Below are 20,324 nucleotides of genomic sequence, written 5' to 3'. Positions count from 1 at the left end.
GCCTTCTTAAATAGTTCAGCTAGGCTACACCCACTGCGAGGTCATTTATATATCCCCGTTCATTCTTGTTTTGTACTGTTAGTAGCCCTTGCGTTTTAATACATTTTTGTCTATTTATTAATTTATTAATCTATTTTTTCTTTATAATAAGTGAGATATCTTCTTTCTGTATTTCCACTGACCTTCTCTTACTTCCTTATGAACACCATATTCTTTGGAAGCTTGAATTTCAAGTCAATGGCCCCTTTGGTGGGCTTGTTACATGTGAATATATAGGGTTCACCTTCTGAATAATAATAATAATAATAATAATAATAATAATAATAATAATAATAATAATAATAATAATAATAATAATAATAAATACTCATAGTAGCATGAGTCTTGAAATGGAGAAACAAATCCACAATTATGCATATGTACAAATATTTAAAGATAAATCTGTACAGAGAGCTTTCGGGAATCTATTCGATTCCCGTTTTCAATCTGGGACAGATTCCCGAAAGCTCTCTGTACAGATTTGTCTTTAAATATAATTACACAGACGTAACTGTTGCTTTTTTCTCCAGTAATAATAATAATAATAATAATAATAATAATAATAATAATAATAATAATAATAATAATAATAATAATAATAATAATAATAATAATAATAATAATAATAATAATTTTGGCTTGTTATGACTGATTCTGCGGGGGTTAAGTTGTACCCTAGGCATCAAGAAAAGCTAAGGCCGCAATCTTTCCTTATTGCCGTTTTGCTATTCAGGAATCATTCCAGTGACGTCATATGACGTTTGCTGCAGACGACAATGAAAGGAGGAACCATTCCTTACGAAATTCATCAGGAAATGAGCATGGAGACAGAGTTGAATCCAATTAACGTCTGGAAAACTCAGAAGCTCATTGCGCAATGAACAGAACGGACGAAAGAATACTTCTGATTCCAAGGACGCTTGTAATTAACTTTTCCTTTTTTTGTATTCAGTCAGACACCTGGAGTTGAATGCACAGTATTTATAGCTTGAAAAGAAAAACGTAGCCTCAATGAAAATGTTTTTTATAAAGCACAAGGAAAAATAATATTTTGACTTCTCCGATTTTTCATAAAGCATAGACAAAAAATATTGTTTTGACTTGTCTGAATGGTGGTGTCAAGCTCTTGTTATGATCGCAGTTATTGGAAGAGCGTGAAAACAACGTTGTCTCTCCGTCCGCACTTTTTTCTGTCCGTCGTCAGTTCTTAAAAACTACTGAGGCTAGAGGGCTGCAAACTGGTATGTTGATCATCCACCCTCCAATCATCAAACATACCAAATTGCAGCCTTCTAGCCTCCGTAGTTTTTATTTTATTTAAGGTTAAAGTCATCCAACATCGTGCTTCTGGCAACGATATAGGATCGGCCACCACTGGGCCGTGGTTAAAGTTTCATGGGCAGTGGCTCATACCGCATTATACCGAGACCACAGAAAGATAGATCTATTTTCGGTGGCCTTGATTATACGCCGTAGCGGCTGTACAGAAAACTCGATTGCGCCGAAGCATTTTTTACTTATTTAGACATGAAACTAAACGAATGTTTTAGATACAGGTGAATAACGACCTGTCTGGTAAGTGGTTAACATTTCAACAATATACGATAATTATTCATGAAATATTAAAGTATCTAGAAAAAATGAAAGAATAATTCTCTTAATTCTTCAGTGATCTTGCTTGATTTTATGTTGAGCAACAGGTTGTCTTTAGTAAACTCCTGCCCACAAGTTTCAGTAGGCACTAATTCTGTTAAAGCCATCGGAACGCCTGAGGTACAAAAGTGAAGACAGAGTTTTTAGATCTTCGTGATAATGAACTTTCCCGTTTGACGTACCTGGGGTTCTTAAAGAGAGCATCTCTCGCTGTTTCTTGCCCTCAGTAAATGGATTATACACTGCATGTTTAAATATATATATGAGAGGAAGGCCCTTCGTGATAATGCTCTTTCCCAGCTGACGTACCCGGGGTTCTTAAAGAGAGCATCTCTCGTTGTTTCTTGCCCCTAATTAACGGATTATATACTGCATGTCAAAATATATATGAGAGAAAGGGTCCCTACGGAAATAACTACTAGCAGATAAAGCTAACCTTTCACAATACGTTATGTAGAGACCTTTGGAAATGTGATGTGGTGTTTATTAAAGGTGGAATTTAATAAACGTTCATAAATACAGTTAATCGTAGTCTTTATACCTGTACCATTGCCAGAACACATAGAGGAAGGGAGATTTTTCAACAGATTTGTATATATAACCCTGTATACGAATTTGGGATCAGTGGGTATAGCCTATTTAATCCTGCAATTACAGCCGTGACCCAGGCACTGCCACCCGAGAGAGAGAGAGAGAGAGAGAGAGAGAGAGAGAGAGAGAGAGAGAGAGAGAGAGAGAGTAAACTGAAGGTTTTTGTTCAACAACTTATGACTTAAATGGGGCTTCAGGGAAAAGACAATGCCCTGCACATGAATTATAGGTATTCTGTGATTTATAATTCGAAGAAATTTTCAGTTATAGTCTGAGATGGATAGCGAATTATCTTCCATTTCCTACGAAGTCTTTTATTAGTAACTGGGTCAATCCTTATTTGATGTTTGTATCTTTCCATTACTTATAGTTAAGAATATACTTATAGTTAAGAATATAATTACCTTTCATACTTTACAATTTAACATTACAGCCTATTTCTTGTAATACATCCTCTCTTGGTATGAACAGAGTATGTATATTAATGTCTCAGAAAGAGAGAGAGAGAGAGAGAGAGAGAGAGAGAGAGAGAGAGAGAGAGAGAGAGAGAGAGAGAGAGAGAGAGAACAGCTGATGCGGAAAATAATGGCTTAAAAGAGTTTTCAGGAAGACACCAGTACCTTTTACATAAATCATAGGCATTCTGTGATATATATAGCTCGAAGAAACGGCCATTAATGTCTGGTGGAATATCGAATTCCTTCTGTTTCCTCAGGAATCTGTTTCCTCAGAAATCTGTTTCCTCAAAAATCTATTTCCTCAGAAATCTATTTATTCAGAAATCTGTTTCTCCAGAAACCCATTTCCTCAAAAATCTGTTTTCCGCAGTGGAACGTGTCTGGTACCTTCAAAACGATCTGTTTCTTCCGAGGACTGTTTCCTCAGATATCTGTTTTATCAGAAATCTGTTTCCTCGGAAATCTCTTCCCTGGAAAATCTGTTACCTCAGAAATCCGTTTTTCAGAAATCGGTTTCCTCAGAAATCGGTTTCCTCAAAAATCTGTTTCCTCAGAGATCTGTTTCCCGCAGTGGAACGTGTCTGGTACCTTCAAAAGGATCTGTTTCCTCCGAGATCTGTTTTCTCAGAGATCTATTTTCTCAGAAATCTGTTTCATCAGCAATCTGTTTCCTCAGAAATTTATTTCCTCAAAAATCTGTTTCCTCAGAAATCTGTTTCCCAGAAATCTGTTTCCCGCAGTAGGACGTGTCTGGTACCTTCAAAAGAATCTGTTTCCTCCGAGACCTGTTTTCTCCAAAGATCTGTTTCCTCAGAGATGTTCCCTCAAAAATCTGTTTCCTCGGAAATCTGTTTCCTGCACTGGGACGTGTCTTGTACCCTCAAAAGGATCTGTTTCCTCCAAAGATCTGTTTCCTCCGAGATCTGTTTCCTCCAAAGATCTGTTTCCTCCGAGTTCTGTTTCCTCCAAAGATCTGTTTCCTCCGAGATCTGATTCCTCCAAAGATCTGTTTCCTCCGAGATCTGTTTCCTCCAAAGATCTGTTTCCTCAGAAATCGATTCCCCAAGAAATCTGTTCCCTGAAAAGTCTGTTTTCTCAGAAATCTGTTTCCTCAGAAATCGTCAGAAATCTGTTTCTTCAGAAATCTATTTCCTCAGAAATCTGTTTCCTCAAAAATCTGTTTCCTCAAAAAATCTGTTTCCCGCATTGGGACGTCCCTGTTATTCCTTCAAAAAGAATCTCTAATCTATCTTTACATTTCTTTATGGGCAGAGATATCATTTCCTTTCAGAGTCCGCCATTTAACGTCTCAGAATCTGTGGTGTTGTAATTCTTTGGTGCTTTCTCGGTCCGAGCGCAGTTTCATATCGGATGCTGAGTGATAACCCCCCCTCCCCCACCACCAGTACCCTCCAGGTCTTTTATCTTCCGAGGTTTACGCTAATATTCCCGCGTCGTGATTTAGAGGTTTTCCAGCGGAGAGATCTTCCCTTGGCTATCTGGTTTGGCGTGGCCACTGATTTTTGTATGATTCCGTGGTCGAATTATACTGATGTGTTCTGACTGATACGATGTAGGAGGTGAGGATGATAATGATATAATGATTCAGCGATGTAATGAGATATATATATATATATACAGTATATATATATATATATATATATATATATATATATATATATATATATATATATATATATATATATATATATATATATATATATATATATATATATATATATATATATATATATATATATATATATATATATATATATATATATATACATATTTTATATATATATATATATATATATATATATATATATATATATATATATATATATATACAGATACATAAAAGTATATATAATTATATATAAATAGATATATAAATAGATACATATATATAATATATATCCTTCCTCTCATCTTCCGAAAAAAGCTTAAAGTCAACTTATGCAAAAACCCAACTTACATAAAAACAAAAATTTGATAAAAAAAACCTTATAATAGTAATGAGTCGATTTTATGACGCCTCAGGGCACGACGCGAGAAGAAGAAGAAGGAGAAGAAGAGTTCAAGGAACACAAGAGGAAGAACTGTCCAAAGTAACATTATAAAGTAACACTGACTCATTAGCCCATTACGGTACATCAAAGGGAAGAAGCGCCCGCGGTGTGATGAAAAGGATCCCCTTCCGGCCTTCTGATATTATCCAGCCAGACCCCGAATTGGAAACCGATATTGGAAAAGGTCAGACCGAAGCAAAACTATTCTTCTGTGAATTATTTTCTCTTTTTTTTATTTTCGAAAATTGCACTAATGCCGCGAAAATATGGATTCCTCTGTATCCCCTACCCGCTCCACCGCCCCCCTTGAAATATTGCCTTTAACGTTTTCTTATGCGATGGGATGTCAGCTACGGAAAAACTGCGAAAATGTTTCACGTAGATTCTGCTCAAGGGAAATAATGATATGAAATGGTCCTGATGAAAATGCAGATATACAGAAGAAATTTTTTCTAAGTATCATTATAACTCGTTGATACATACATAAATACATACATGCATATATATAAGCATATATATATATACAATATATATACATATACATATGTACAAAAATACAAATATATTGGAAAAAAAGGTTACAGCATACTGCAATTGTAAATGCAGATATACAAAATAAATATGGTCTAAGTATCATTATAAAGGAAAAAAAAAACAACAATATATATATATATATATATATATATATATATATATATATATATATATATATATATATATATATATATATATATATATATGCAGTATATTTTCATATATATAATTATATATATATAAATATGTATACCTACATTAACTTTATCACATACACAATTTTTCTGTGCATTAGTACTATTACTAACAGGACCTCATTCATACTGGATGGTATTCAGTGGAGATATTTATTCAGAAAGCTTGTAACTTTTTCTGAACAATTATCTCCACTAAATACTATCCAGTTTGAATGAGGTCCTGTTAGTAAGTATACCTACATTCATACATATACGTATATAACAAAAAACAGGCTGGTGATGTGAGAGGTTTTACTAGATTTCTAGAGTAATCTAAGCTTCAGAAGTTTTTACTACTTTACACTTCTGTGACGAATGCAACCACTATGCTATACACACAGGATGCTTCTATGCCTGTAATTGATCCTTTCAGGAATGAATTTCCTAAACCTATTTACTTAGTTACAAGCTTATTTCATTTTAAAATGATCTAGCTGCTTTCAACAAATGTCCTTGAAAATTCTCCTCACTGGATTGCTGCTATCTACTCGGTCATAAGATATCATTAGGTGAATTACACATGAAAAGTCCAAATTACCCACTCTAAAAGTTTTCTCTTTGTTCTCAAACTTCATACATAACTGGTCTATAACATTACTTAACCCAAACAATATTGTCCTTACCTAAACATTCACTGCTTGGTTCATTAAATTACTTAATCTAAACAATATTATCCTTGCCTAAACCTACACTGCTCTTCCCAATTAGTAATCCATCTGTTGCTTCACTTTCTCAGCCAGATCTTAAACGTTCACCTTTCCAGGCATAGCTAGTGATGCTATGCCTCTGTAATTCTTACAAAACTGATTAACTACTCAGTTTACACAGTTTCTACCACATTCCTGTTTTCCACTTGTAATCTCACCAACTCCAGCCCCTCTCTCTCTCTCTCTCTCTCTCTCTCTCTCTCTCTCTCTCTCTCTCTCTCTCTCTCTATCTCTCTCTCTCTCTCTCTCTAATCTCTCTCATATATATATATATATATATATATATATATATATATATATAAATCTCCTCAATCTCTCCCTCTCCTCCTCCTCTCTCTCTCTCTCTCTCTCTTTACATCCCCAACTGACGTATTTATTTTTTTTTTTTATCCAGCAGTCACTTCGACAAACATCCTCAAATTCATATCAACCACTTACGTATACTCTTGTGTCATTCTGTCCTTCAGCTATAAATATTCATTCAAGTGACACAGGCCTTAATCCTCTTCAGGCAGAATTTGTACCTTTTATTCTAAGATCAGTTTGCTTGGAAAGAGTCAAGTTAAGTATACCTTAGTTTAACCAGACCACTGATGTACCTTTTATTCTAAGATCAGTTTGCTTGGAAAGAGTCAAGTTAAGTATACTTTAGTTTAACCAGACCACTGAGCTGATTAACAGCTCTCCTAGGGCTGGTCCGAAGGATTAGACTTATTTTACGGGGCTAGGAACCATTGGTTGTGGAATCCGAGCCATATTATACCGCGGAATGAATTTCTATCATCAGAAATAAATTACTTTAATTCTTCATTGGCCGGCCGGAGACTCGAACGCGATCCAGGAGAGCGCTAGCCGAGAACTATACCGACCAGTCCAACGAGTGGAAAGAGTCAACAGACCACAAACCCAAGAGGCTTCAAAGAAAAATCAGCTTGCAGAGAGAGACAAGTCATAGGAAAAGGTGATAAACAAATAGATATAAGGGAATAGAAAATAAAACCGATACACATTATTATAATCATTATCATTATTTTCAGAAGATGAACCCTAATCCTACTGAACAAACCCACAGGGGCCACTGATTTAAAATTCAAGCTCCCCAAAAAATATGTTGTGAGTGGGGAGAGAGAAAAAAAAATAGGTCATGCAAGTATAAAAACACGTTCCATTCATTTAGCCACTGAATGAGAGATGATAATCAACCAACTCCTACTCATTCATGAGAATTTACGCACTTTCTCAGCCCGAGACAAAAACCAAGGCAAAAGACATCGAACTGAAACCACCCACGCGATGCACTTGGTAGGTAATCAACACAGATAGTTTGATAACACGTAAAGAAGATAATTAGCCTTTTTTCGTTTTTCTGGTGCCTAAGTAATTAGTGTGGACCATCTTTATGAAGACTTTTGATGAAGGGATCGTGGTTCATTTACCGAGGAAAAAAAAAATAATATAGTAAAATAATGCCTCTTTTGAATCAGTCTGCATCTCGGCTCTATCTTTCATGCTTTCTTATCCCGCCAACAGATCTGTTCCAGAAATAGCTCAAACGTCTCTGGAAGGTAAAAGCACTTTACTTCCGATTGCTCGCGTTGATGTGGAGTCTATATTGGTCAGGGAAGGGACATTCTATAAATACGCCAACCAAGTTGATGAGAATAGAATTTCTCCTATCGCCTGAATAAATAACCAGTTTCGTCAGTTCTCCTTTGTTCTTGAAATAACTTAACTTTTAAATTCGTCTGTACTTTTCCTCAATTGAATAAATTGAGTTTAAAGATTGCGCTGGCCTGTTTCGGTTTACTCATGTCTTTTCCTTACCAATTCGTTTCTATTTTACGAATATATATATATATATATATATATATATATATATATATATATATATATATATATATATATATTATATATATATTCTTTTGGGATCAAGAGAGTTGTGCCATTAAGATCTTTTACGTGTATATATATATATATATATATATATATATATATATATATATATATATATATATATATATATATATATAAATGTCTATGCATAAATATTTATATATATGTATATGTATATATATATATATATATATATATATATATATATATATATATATATATATATATATATATATATATATATATATATATATATATATATATATATATATATATATATCCATAGTGCATCTGCGTGGGTTTTCTCCCAGTTCCACCTTTAGATCCTTGTATTTCATCTCGTTTACTTTCTGGATCTCTTTATCTTGCTGTCCAACCACTCAAGCGCCCCTGGACCAAGGACCGTCTGGGGACATAAATATTCTTTCTTTACGTCAATAAAACCTGTCACTATTCCTCAATTGGCAGTAATCGATTTAGAATTGGCCAGGAAAAATTGAATGGCCTGTCCCTTATTGGAAGTGCATAACTCAGCCAGCGTTGAAAAAGAACATGAGGTAAACGTGTTTTGCAGGAGACAAGGAAACCATAGTTTTATTACTTCTTGCATACAATATATAAATGTGCTAGAAATATAGCCTGCTTGCGTTATACTTCTGTAACATGATGAGTATTTGAATGTGATACGTGCAGTTATGTGAAAATGTATCTTTACATATTTATACAGCTTCTTCTTTTAAATTAAACATAGTTACTGACTCACCATGTTAGGAAGCTATAGTTCCCCATTGGACGGGTGGGTACCGTTCTCAGCTAGCACTCTGCTGGCCCAGCGTTCGATTCTCCGACCAGCCAAGGAAGAATTAGAGGAATTTATATCTGGTGATAGAAATTCATTTCTCGCTATAATGTAGTTCGGACTCCACAATAAGCTGTAGGTCCCTTTGCTAGGCAACCAATTAGTTCTTAGCCACGTAAATTAATCTAATCCTTCGGGCCCAGCCCTAGGAGAGCTGTTAATCAGCTCAGTGGTCTGGTTAAACTAAGGTATACTTAACTTTTTTATAACTCAAATATTTTTGCAGCACATTTAATTGTACGCAATAAGTAATAAAACTATCAGTTGCTGATAATTACATTCCTCACGAATTTCTGGGCGGTTTATTCCGTCGAAATTCAATATATCGACAAATGTCAATTTACGAATGGTTTCCATGTATCTCCTGCAAAACGTGTTTATCTCCTATGCTTTGTCAACGCTGGCTGAGTAACGCACTTCCATTAAGGGACAGGCCATTCTACCTTTCCTGGCCAATTCTAAATCGATTACTGCCAATTGAGGAATAGTGAGAGGTTTTATTGAAGTAAAGAAAGAATATTTATCTCCCCAGACGGTCCTTGGCCCAAAGGCGTTTGAGTGGCTGGACAGCAAGATAAAGAGATCCAGAAAATTAACGAGATGAAATACAATAATCTAAAGGTAGAACTGGGAGAAAATCCGTAGTTGCATTAAGAAGTAAAAGTTGAGTGGTTGGATAGCAAGACTGAATAAAGGAAGTGGGAACGGAGGTAAACTAAAAGGCTAAAAAAAAAAAGTGGGTGCAGCTCGGGGTCGAAGGGACGCCGCAAACGCCCTTTAGTAATGCGCACAGTGCACCACATGAGGTGTACTGAAAGAGCCACCTCCCCATGCTGCAGCCTAATTTGAATATTCTGAATACTTAGCAGATTATATTAGACGTCAAAGTGAAATGACGTAACATAAAGACAGGCCAATTTCATCAGTCTGATCTTAGAGATATTTCAATAACCCGATCCTCCAATCATTAAAACATTATTTATCCAAATCCATTTGTTTGTGAGTATTAGCTAATAATTCTAATAATTCTGAGTGCTTCTGATTCCCACAATGAAAAGGAAAATAGTCATGAGAAATATCTGAAGGTTTCAACAATTCCATGAATTACTATTTAACTATATAATACACACACACACACACACACACACACACACACACATATATATATATATATATATATATATATATATATATATATATATATATATATATATATATATATATATATATATATATATATATATATATATATATATATGGATATCATAATTTTGAATGCTTCTGATTCCCACCATTAAAAGGAAAATAGTCATGAGAAATATCTGAAATTTCAACAATTCCATGACTTACTATCTTAAATTGCTATATATATACATACATATATATATATATATATATATATATATATATATATATATATATATATATATATATATATATATATATATTTATATATATATTACATATATATATAAATATATAATAAATATATATATGGATATAATACACACACACACACACACACACACACATATATATATATATATATATATAGCCTATATATAGATATATCTATATATATATATCTATATAATATACATATAATATATAATATATATATATATATATATATATATATATATATATATATATATATATATACATATATATATATACACACATAAAGACCTTAATGGCACAACTTTCTTGATCACCAAAAAAAAAAAAAATCTCAGTTCACTAACCATGTCAACACAAATAGCTTCCACTCTCGATTTCGTCCAGGAATCCCTGTCCCTACCAATATCAGCCGGTGATCCCAATCCATTTGGGTGTGGCTTTTTTTTTTATTCTGTTTTCTTTTTTCTTTCTTTTTTTTTTTACGTCCAGTCTCTCTCTTTCAAGGAATCCGAATCTTTCCGACTGCTGGTCGAAAAGAGATATTGAGTGTCTTGAGTTTTTTTTTTCTTTTTTTTAAGGCCAAAGGCACTTTCGCCTTTCCCAGTAGTGGATGGGGAATGTCCAAAGCCCCCCAGGGGAGGATGGGGGTGGCTTGGTGAGGGGTGGGGGTCCTTTGAGCTTGCAAGTTGGTGGGCAATGCAGCCTTTTTTTTTGGGTGGTTGCAAACTTCCTTTGATTGTTTTCTCCAAGTTAACGAAGTGAAAAATCAAAATATATTTTTAGCTTTTCAGTATTGCAATGGACTAACCTTATTCTACATGGTAATTTTGTGATATTTATTATTATTTAAATTTGTCTTATTATAATCGAAAGGAAGATACTATCCAATGCAGTTTTGTGTAAGAAGCTATATATCTCTGTGAACATTGCCTGCTGAAAGAGTTTTATATATACACATATATATATAAATATATATATATATATATATATATATATATATATATATATATATATATATATATATATATATATATATATATATATATATATATATATATATATATATATATATATATATTTGTCACGATGCGTATCAAGTACCTGGTTACTACAAACTAATCTCAAGATTCAAAAATATACCTTACTTCAGCCAGATACCTGAACTCTCATAACATTAATTATTACGACTGAGTACTCTAAAGGTAACAGTGATCCCTTAGGAAAAACTTATTTATTACTTAAAAAATCACACTAAGTCTATCAGAATATGTGTGAGGTATCAAAAATTAAACTAGAAATCTTCTAGAGTAAAAGGGCATCACTCCATCAAAAAACTCTAACTGTTTCACTTTAGCAAAACTAAAAGAACAAAACATGTTTATCACTTTGCCTTATGCACACACAACCAAGCCTATTCACTGATGGTCAATAAATGAAACAGTCTTTCTAAAAATGTTAAATACAAAAATTTATTTTCATATTCAAAGTTTATAATTAGAATTCACAATTAATTAGAATTCACAATCTGAAAAATATATTATTGCGTGAAAATAACACAACACTCAATTAATTCTTGAATTAAATTATGAAACAAAACTAATTCACAAAAACTTTATCAGGAATTTAAATTAATCAAGCAAAATTTAAACTATCAAGAATTACTCAGGATTTAAAAAGAAAATCTTAATAAATGAAATCAAGTATGCAATGTTAAATTATACCAAAAAATATTTAAAATGCTACGTAAATAAATGTTACATCACAAACATAAAAAAAATGTGTAAATATGAAGAGATTATAAATAGAAAAACACACAAAAATACACATAAGATTTATCAATAATGATTTCACTTGTTCAAAATTTCCTAACTTATGGTATTAATAAGTAAAATTCACGTTACCTTACACAAACTTGTGAAAACCTCTGTAAATCACTTGCTGCAGCTGCGTTACCACAATACACACTTTTTTACCAGGTGCCGTTACAAACTAAATAACTTTGCTAAATTCAGATCTCAAAAGTTAATGCTAATACGTGACCACAAAACACTACTTTAAAAGTAATCCCTTTCTAAGAACGAGAGAGAGAGAGGGAACCAAATTCACTGGTCTCAGAAATCAGAATGAAACAAATTTTAGAATTCCAGTAACATGTGAAACAATTACATGATGTCATTAAAGCATTTTGGGTATGAGATACAAAAGTTCTAGAAGCACGGAGGTGACGTCATTAAAGCGTTTTGGGTGCGAGATACAATGGAGAAGCTTCTAGAAGGAAAATGACGTCATCTCAGAAAACGTTTTGAACGCAATCTTACAAAACATGGTGTAACTGATCAAGACACGTATTTTTTCTCTCAGAGTGGCATATGTGACTCGATCAATGCATGTAACAACATGAAATCACTCGTCTTGAGCCCGTATCGGACGAATCGGCATTTGTTATCCCAAACCTGTCATCACTAACCCAAAACAAAGCGCTCTCTCGTATCTCAACTGATGACAATTGAAATGAAACAAGTCCTTGGTGGACACGCACGTGTTCACATACTACGCTTTTATCAAGAAAGATATTCGTTCTAAACTACGTTACTATTAAAATTGTATTATCAATTCTAAATTACGCTATCAAGTTATTCAATCATTAGTTCTTTTGATATCTGATGCCAAACTAAATATGACACTTCAACAATCATTATCATTACACATAACACATGAAAAAAAGTAAATATGTCAAAATTATAGGAGGATATACGTATTACAAAGGCAACATCATGAATATATATATATATATATATATATATATATATATATATATATATATATATATATATATATATATATATATATTATTACAATACTCATAAAATATGAGAATAAGAAAAAGGCCCTGACGCTGCCTTTTTAAGTCTAAATAGAAACAGCTTCAACTCTGCCTTTTAGAGTCTTAAAAGCCTGAGACAATGACGAAGCCGCAGAAACGAAATCAAATATACTGCAGAGGAGAAATTAATTCACCTCAAAGAACGTAACAGAGAGAGAGAGAGAGAGAGAGAGAGAGAGAGAGAGAGAGAGAGAAAATGAACTGGTCTTTCAAGCATTTTCAGAGAGAGAGAGAGAATGGATTGGTCTCTCAAGCAATTTCACACACACACACACACACACAGAGAGAGAGAGAGAGAGAGAGAGAGAGAGAGAGAGAGAGAGAGAGAGAGAGAGAGAGAGAGAGACATTTGCTGTAGCAAGTCTCCATGAACGTACTTTCGGCTGATGGCATAAATATAAAAAAGAGGCATATAGTGAGGTTTGGGATATGAGAAGTGGTTGCTGGAGGTTACTGGAGTTTTCTGGGGGTTGGAGAGGTTGCTGGGAGTTGGGGAGGTTGCTGGGGGTCGGAGAGGTTGCTAGGGGTAGGAGAGGTTGCTGGGGATTGGGGAGGTTGCTGGGGTTGGGGAGGTTGCTGGGGTTGGGGAGGTTGCTGGGGATTGGGGAGGTTGCTGGGGGTTGGAGAGGTTGCTGGGGTTGGGGATGTTGCTGGGGATTGGTGAAGTTGCTGGAGGTTGGAGAGGTTGCTGGGGTTGGAGAAGTTGCTGGATGTTGCTGGGAGTTGGAGAGGTTGCTGGGGTTGGAGAGGTTGCTGGGGTTTGGGAGGTTGCTGGGGTTGGAGAGGTTGCTGGGGTTGCTGGATGTTGCTGAGGTTGGAGAGGTTGCTGGGGTTGGAGAGGTTGCTGGGGTTTGGGAGGTTGTGGGGTTGGAGAGGTTGCTGGAGGCTGCTGAATGTTGCTGAGGGTTGAAGAGGTTGCTGGGGGTCGGAGAGGTTGCTGGGGGTTGCTGGATGTTGCTGGGGTTTGGGAGATTGCTGGGGATTGGAGAGGTTGCTGGAGGTTGGAGAGGTTGCTGGGGTTTGCTGGATGTTGCTGAGGGTTGGAGAGGTTGCTAGGAGTTGGAGAGGTTGCTGGGGATTGGGGAGGTTGTTGGGGTTTGGAGAGGTTGCTGCGGATTGGGTTGGTTGCTGGGGTTGGAGAGGTTGCTGGGGTTGAGGAGGTTGCTGGGGTTTGGAGAGGTTGCTGGGGATTAGGGATGTTGCTGGGGGTTAGAGAGGTTGCTGGGGGCTGCTGGATGTTGCTGGGGGTTTGGGAGTTTGCTGGCGGCTGGAGAGGTTGCTGGGGGTTTGGGAGTTTACTGGGGGGTGGAGAGGTTGCTGGGGTTTGCTGGATGTTGCTGGGGGTTGGAGAGGCTGCTGGGGATTGGGGAGGTTGCTGGGGTTTGGAGATGTTGCTGGGGATTGGGGAGGTTGCTGGGGATTGGAGAGGCTGCTGGGGATTGAGGAGGTTGCTGGGGGTTAGGGAAGTTGCTGGAGATTGGAGAGGTTGCTGGGAGAGAGAGAGAGAGAGAGAGAGAGAGAGAGAGAAACTGACGGTTATTTCCAAACTTAACATGAAAGAAATATCTATTCTTTGCCTCTGAATGAATTCAAACTCAGCCATAATAAAGAAGAAAAAACGAACGCCAAGAAAAAAATATTATTAAAAGAAAAGGGGAGACGGTGGGGGGTGGGGTGAAATCGCCCCTTCCCGCCCTCTCCGAGTTAGCCTATAGTAACTTCTTAATTAGCAAGATGTGTAACATATCTTTGTCTCGGGTTCATTATCATAATAAGAGAGACGGCGACATGCTGAAAGATTATACTATGAATTATAATGAGGGCTCCCAGAGGCGTAGGAAGAAGAAGAAGAAGAAGAAGAAGAAGAAGAAGAAGAAGAAGAAGAAGAAGAAGAAGAAGGAAGAAGAGGATGGCAAGAGGAAGTGTAGGGATATTACTCCCTATCCAACAAATGAACCCCGATTCTAGTTATACTGTTGAACTGAATGCACTTTGTTTTAATCTCGTTTAGCGTAAGAAGAAGAAGAAGAAGAAGAACAAGAAGAAGAAGAAGAAGAAGAAGAAGACGGTAAAAGGAGGAATTGGGTGATACTACTCCTTATCCGAAGAAGAAGAACGGGGCAATATTACTCCTTATCCTACAAGGCATAAAAAGAAGAAGAAGAAGAAGAAGAAGAAGAAGAAGAAGAAGAAGAAGAAGAAGAAGAAGAAGAAGAAGAAGAGGAAGACGGAAAAAAGGAAGAATTGGGTGATACTACTCCTTATCCTACAAGGCAGAAGAAGAAGAAGAAGAAGACGGTAAAAGGAAGAAATGGGTGATACTACTCCTTATCCCACAAGGCATAAAAAGAAGAAGAAGAAGAAGAAGAAGAAGAAGAAGAGGAAGAAGAAGAAGACGAAGGAGAAGAAGAAGAAGAGGAAGGAAAAGAGGAAGAACTGGGCAATATTACTCCTTATCCTACTAGAAGAAGAAGAAGAAGAAGAAAAAAGAAGGAGAAGGAAAAGAGGACGAACTGGGTGATATTACCCCTTATCCTACAAGGCATAAGAAGAAGAAGAAGAGGAAGAGGAAGAAGAGGACGAAGAAAGAGAAGAAGAAGAAGAAGAAGAAGAAGAAGAAGGAAAAGAGCAAGAATTGGGTGATGTTACTCCTTATCCTACAAGGCACTTTGCTTCAATCTCGTCCAGAAGCGTTTGATAATTTCATGATAAATAAAACATGATTGAGGAAGAACATAAGTATTTAAACTGACTTACTTCTTGTTTATGATCAAGCCAGCTGCGTATAGCAAGCACGGGCTCTTACTCCAAAAGCGCGCTCTAAAGCTGGCTATCATCCCTCTAGGTGGAAACCATTTTGGCTTCTCAGAAGTCGACTAAATCTGGCAATGTGTATTCATTACCACCTTTTTTCCTTTTAACAGAATGACCTTTCAAGGAAGTAGGTTTGTGTGAAGTTGATTAAGCAGAAAATTACTATAAAACTCAGAAATCATTTTGTAATATTTGATTACATATGGTCTTAAATATACAAAAATAACAGCCATTGGTTCAATATCTTAAGCAAAGCCGAAATTATTTTGGAATATTTGAAATCATATAGTTTTAAATATGCAAAAACAAAAGCTGTTGGTCCAGTATCTTAAGTAAAGTCCTAATGTTGACATGACACTCTAACCAAGTTTTGTCATACGTTGAAAAAATCTTTTTAATATGTCGGTGTCATGAATCTTTAACTGACATGAGATTCGTTAACTTCCCAAAATACTTTAAACTGGAACAACACTAAAAGACTTAGAACTGTTGAAAGTGGGTTGACCATGGACGATCTATCGGAGAAAATGATTTAATACGATTTGATATTATTTGAGGAAATGTCTGACTGCTTGAATGCGTATGTTAAGTTTTATCTTTAATTAAAAATTATTGACGATTTTCAATATAATTTTGGGTGAAAAATGAATTACTGTTGGCAACATCATTGTTAAACTAGGAATCGAAAATAAGTTATGTCGAAAAATTATTGTTTCAAGAAATCTCTCTCTCTCTCTCTCTCTCTCTCTCTCTCTCTCTCTCTCTCTGAGAGTATTCATTCTTTCTGTCTCTGTCTCTGTCTCTGTCTCTCTCTCTGAGTATTCATTCTCTCTCTTTCTCTCCCTCTCTCTGAATATTCTTTCTCTCTGAATATTCCTTCCCTCTCTCTGTGTCTCCCCCCTCGAGTATTCATTCTCTATCTGTATCTGTCTTTGTCTCTCTGAGTATTCATTCCCTCTGAATATTCATTCTCCCTCCCTCTCTCTCTCTCTCTCTCTCTCTCTCTCCAAGAGAAAATCCCATTTCCATAAAGTTTTCCTTTCATAATAAACTTTTCACCTTTGTCTCTTTTTTAACGTAATTGAAACCGCCTTCGTCCATTTTTGCAACTTTATTTATCCTATTATATTACGAGAGAGAGAGAGAGAGAGAGAGAGAGAGAGAGAGAGAGAGAGAGAGAGAGAGAGAGAGAGGAGGAAACTCTCCAAGTTTTAATTCTACAAACGTTCCGTTTTGGAAATAATTTTGGCGTGGGCTGCCAACTTTCTTTTGACTGGGAAAAACCTTTCAAGTTTTTGAGAGTTTGTTCTTGGGGCTGAATTCTTGGATGGTGGGAGTCCCAAGTAGCTAAACGGAACGATGGAAATGGAGGAAGACGATGATAACAGGCAGACGGACAAAAGCGATGGGAGAAGGGTGGGAGACAACGTATGTTTGGGGTTGATGGAGATTACAAGAGATTGATAAAAGAGGGAACTGGAATGAGACATGTCTTCTGACAAGAGACGACAAGATGGAGACACAAAGAAGTTGATAAAAGAGGGAACTGGAATGAGACACAACTTCTGACCAGAGATGACAAGATGGAGACACAAAGAAGTTGATAAAAGAGGGAACTGGAATGAGACACAACTTCTGACCAGAGATGACAAGATGGAGACACAAAGAAGTTGATAAAAGAGGGAACTGGAATGAGACATAATGTATGACCAGAGATGACATGCTGGAGACACAAAGAAGTTGATAAAAGAGGGAACTGGAATAAGGCATAACTTCTGACAAGAGACGACAAGGTGGAGACAAAGAAGTTGATAAAAGAGGGAACTGGAATGAGACATAACTTCTGACAAGAGACGACAAGATGGAGACACAAAGAAGTTGATAAAAGAGGGAACTGGATTGAGACACAATGCCTGACAAGAGATGACAAGATGGAGACGCAAGTAAATATATATATATATATATATATATATATATATATATATATATATATATATATATATATATATATATATATATATAATGTATATATATATACACACACATCATTTCAAGTAGCCGTTCGCTACCAGACAGAAAGTACCGTCTCAAGTCCACAAAGTTTGGCGATTCAAGTGACAAAGAACGTGTAAGTTAATGAACAAAGTTTCCATAGCAAAAGTCTAGTGGTGATAACCATTCTGAAGTAGCAAAGAGCACCCTATATCCTTTACTAAATATGTACGTATGTAACCCGTCCACCTCCCCAAAAAAAGAAAGCGATTATTTACTAAGTTCCTGTTTTTTTTTTTTGACTCCCAGGCCATCTGCCTTGTTTACAAAGAGGGCAAATTCAAGAAAGGAAAAAAACTTGTTGTAACTTTGAAAATAATACAAATTAAAGAAAGGATGAACCCAGGGCGAATAAGATGTAAAGGAAAAAGCTTCGAGAATTTTACACGCATACTGAAACAGAAAACATAGGCTGAAAGACTTGCTAAGTTCCAGTATTTTTTCACTTCGTAAACAAGTGAGTTTACGAGGCAAGGGAAAAAAAAGTGTTGTAATTTTGAAAATAATACAAATTAAAGAAAGGATGAACTTAAGGTGAACTTAGGGAAAACCTCAAGAATTGTAAAAAAAAAAAAAAAAACTAAAACATTTATTGGCCGAAAGAAATTAAAGATAGGATGAATATAGGGAAAGTAAGACAGAAAGGAGGAGACCTAAAATAACTGTAAAAAATGAAGACAAAAAGTATTATCCAAAAGAAAAAAAAGAGAAGAACCTGGCTAAAACAGAGAATTATGGAAGACAGGACTAAAAGTATGAAGTAGGTAAGGAAAGTTGGGAAAGAGGTATTAGAGAAGAAAAAAAGTAATGGCCTTAAAAAAAAGCAAAACTCCTGGAAGCATCATCAGAGAGAGAGAGAGAGAGAGAGAGAGAGAGAGAGAGAGAGAGAGAGAGAAATGAGAAAAATGGGGCTTTCAAAATCGAGGTCCAACTATATATATATATATATATATATATATATATATATATATATACATATATATATATATATATATATATATATGTATATATATATACATATATATATATATATCCTACACCATAAAAACATATAAAATCACAAAAGCATTCATATAAAAATCCCGACGCGTACAAAACGAGAATAAGTAATTCCTTTTTATCACAATATATCGTTATTTCACGGGCACGCAATAAGGAGGACTTTCCACATCAATTGTGTGGGGGCCATTATTGAATTGGAGGATTGCTCGTTTTCGCTTCTCGTGCAATTAATTCGTTTTGGTGGCCGATGCTTCAGCGCCGAATAACTTGACCGTCCGGAAACATCGACGGCGGAGCCGAATGTTTGAATGTTTGATGTTTTGGTGCTGGGATATTTGTTGGGCCTCGATTTTGGAAGCCCTTATTCTCTCTCTCTCTCTCTCTCTCTCTCTCTCTCTCTCACTGATATTCTTGATTTCCAGAAACCATCTCTCTAAAAAGTTCATAATGTCTTTATTTTATCTCCTCATCCACACACACACATGCAATATATATATAATATATTATATATATATATATATATATATATATATATATATATATATATATATATATATATATATATATATAATATATATATTATATTTACATATAATATATATATATATATATATATATATATATATATATATATATATATATATATATATATATATATCAAACCTGTCATTTTTCCCCTATAAATTCTTAAACATGCTTTATTCCCATCTTACTAACTTTTCTCTTATACCATACTCCCCAAACAGTCTCCATATCTCCTCCTTGTTGCTTCTAGCATAAGCATTTCTGTGATCTATATATGCTACATGTAATTTGTCTTTACTTTGAAGCCCTGCATAAAACTGGTTCTTAACATATACCTATTTTAAATAGCCCCGCTTCTTCCTTGTCTAAACCCTCACTGTTCTTCTCCTATCAGTCCTTCAGTCTATCCTATCTTGATTTCTCAATCTAGCCTCTACCATAGAATTTCCTTAGTATATTAACTAATATACAATTATGATGCTTATAGACCCCTTTATTACTTTTATCATTACACAATGGGACAACTATCCTTCTCACTCAATGCCTTAAAACCTTCCCTCATCCAGTACCTTACAGACGATGGTCAACTGCTTAACTATATTTC

At 35.3% G+C, this 20,324-nt stretch overlaps 2 protein-coding genes across 2 annotated transcripts; one reads left to right on the top strand and one right to left on the bottom strand.

Annotated features, from left to right (window-relative positions):
* Positions 1-13,847: 13,847 nt before the first annotated feature.
* On the bottom strand, positions 13,848-14,930 carry LOC136837425 (uncharacterized). Its single transcript, XM_067102204.1, has 2 exons — positions 14,923-14,930; positions 13,848-14,778 (listed from the first exon to the last, which is right to left on the bottom strand). The coding sequence occupies exons 1-2, from the start codon at positions 14,928-14,930 to the stop codon at positions 13,848-13,850; spliced, it is 939 nt and encodes a 312-aa protein (XP_066958305.1).
* Positions 14,931-15,115: 185 nt separating this feature from the next.
* On the top strand, positions 15,116-16,207 carry LOC136837424 (uncharacterized). The gene is made up of 4 exons (XM_067102203.1): positions 15,116-15,239; positions 15,486-15,625; positions 15,793-15,966; positions 16,103-16,207. Exons 1-4 carry the CDS (start codon positions 15,116-15,118, stop codon positions 16,205-16,207), a joined length of 543 nt encoding a protein of 180 aa, XP_066958304.1.
* Positions 16,208-20,324: the final 4,117 nt, after the last annotated feature.

This window comes from Macrobrachium rosenbergii, chromosome 59, assembly GCF_040412425.1.
Source record: "Macrobrachium rosenbergii isolate ZJJX-2024 chromosome 59, ASM4041242v1, whole genome shotgun sequence".
Lineage (NCBI taxonomy): Eukaryota > Metazoa > Arthropoda > Malacostraca > Decapoda > Palaemonidae > Macrobrachium > Macrobrachium rosenbergii.
This window is presented reverse-complemented; position numbering and strand designations above follow the sequence as displayed.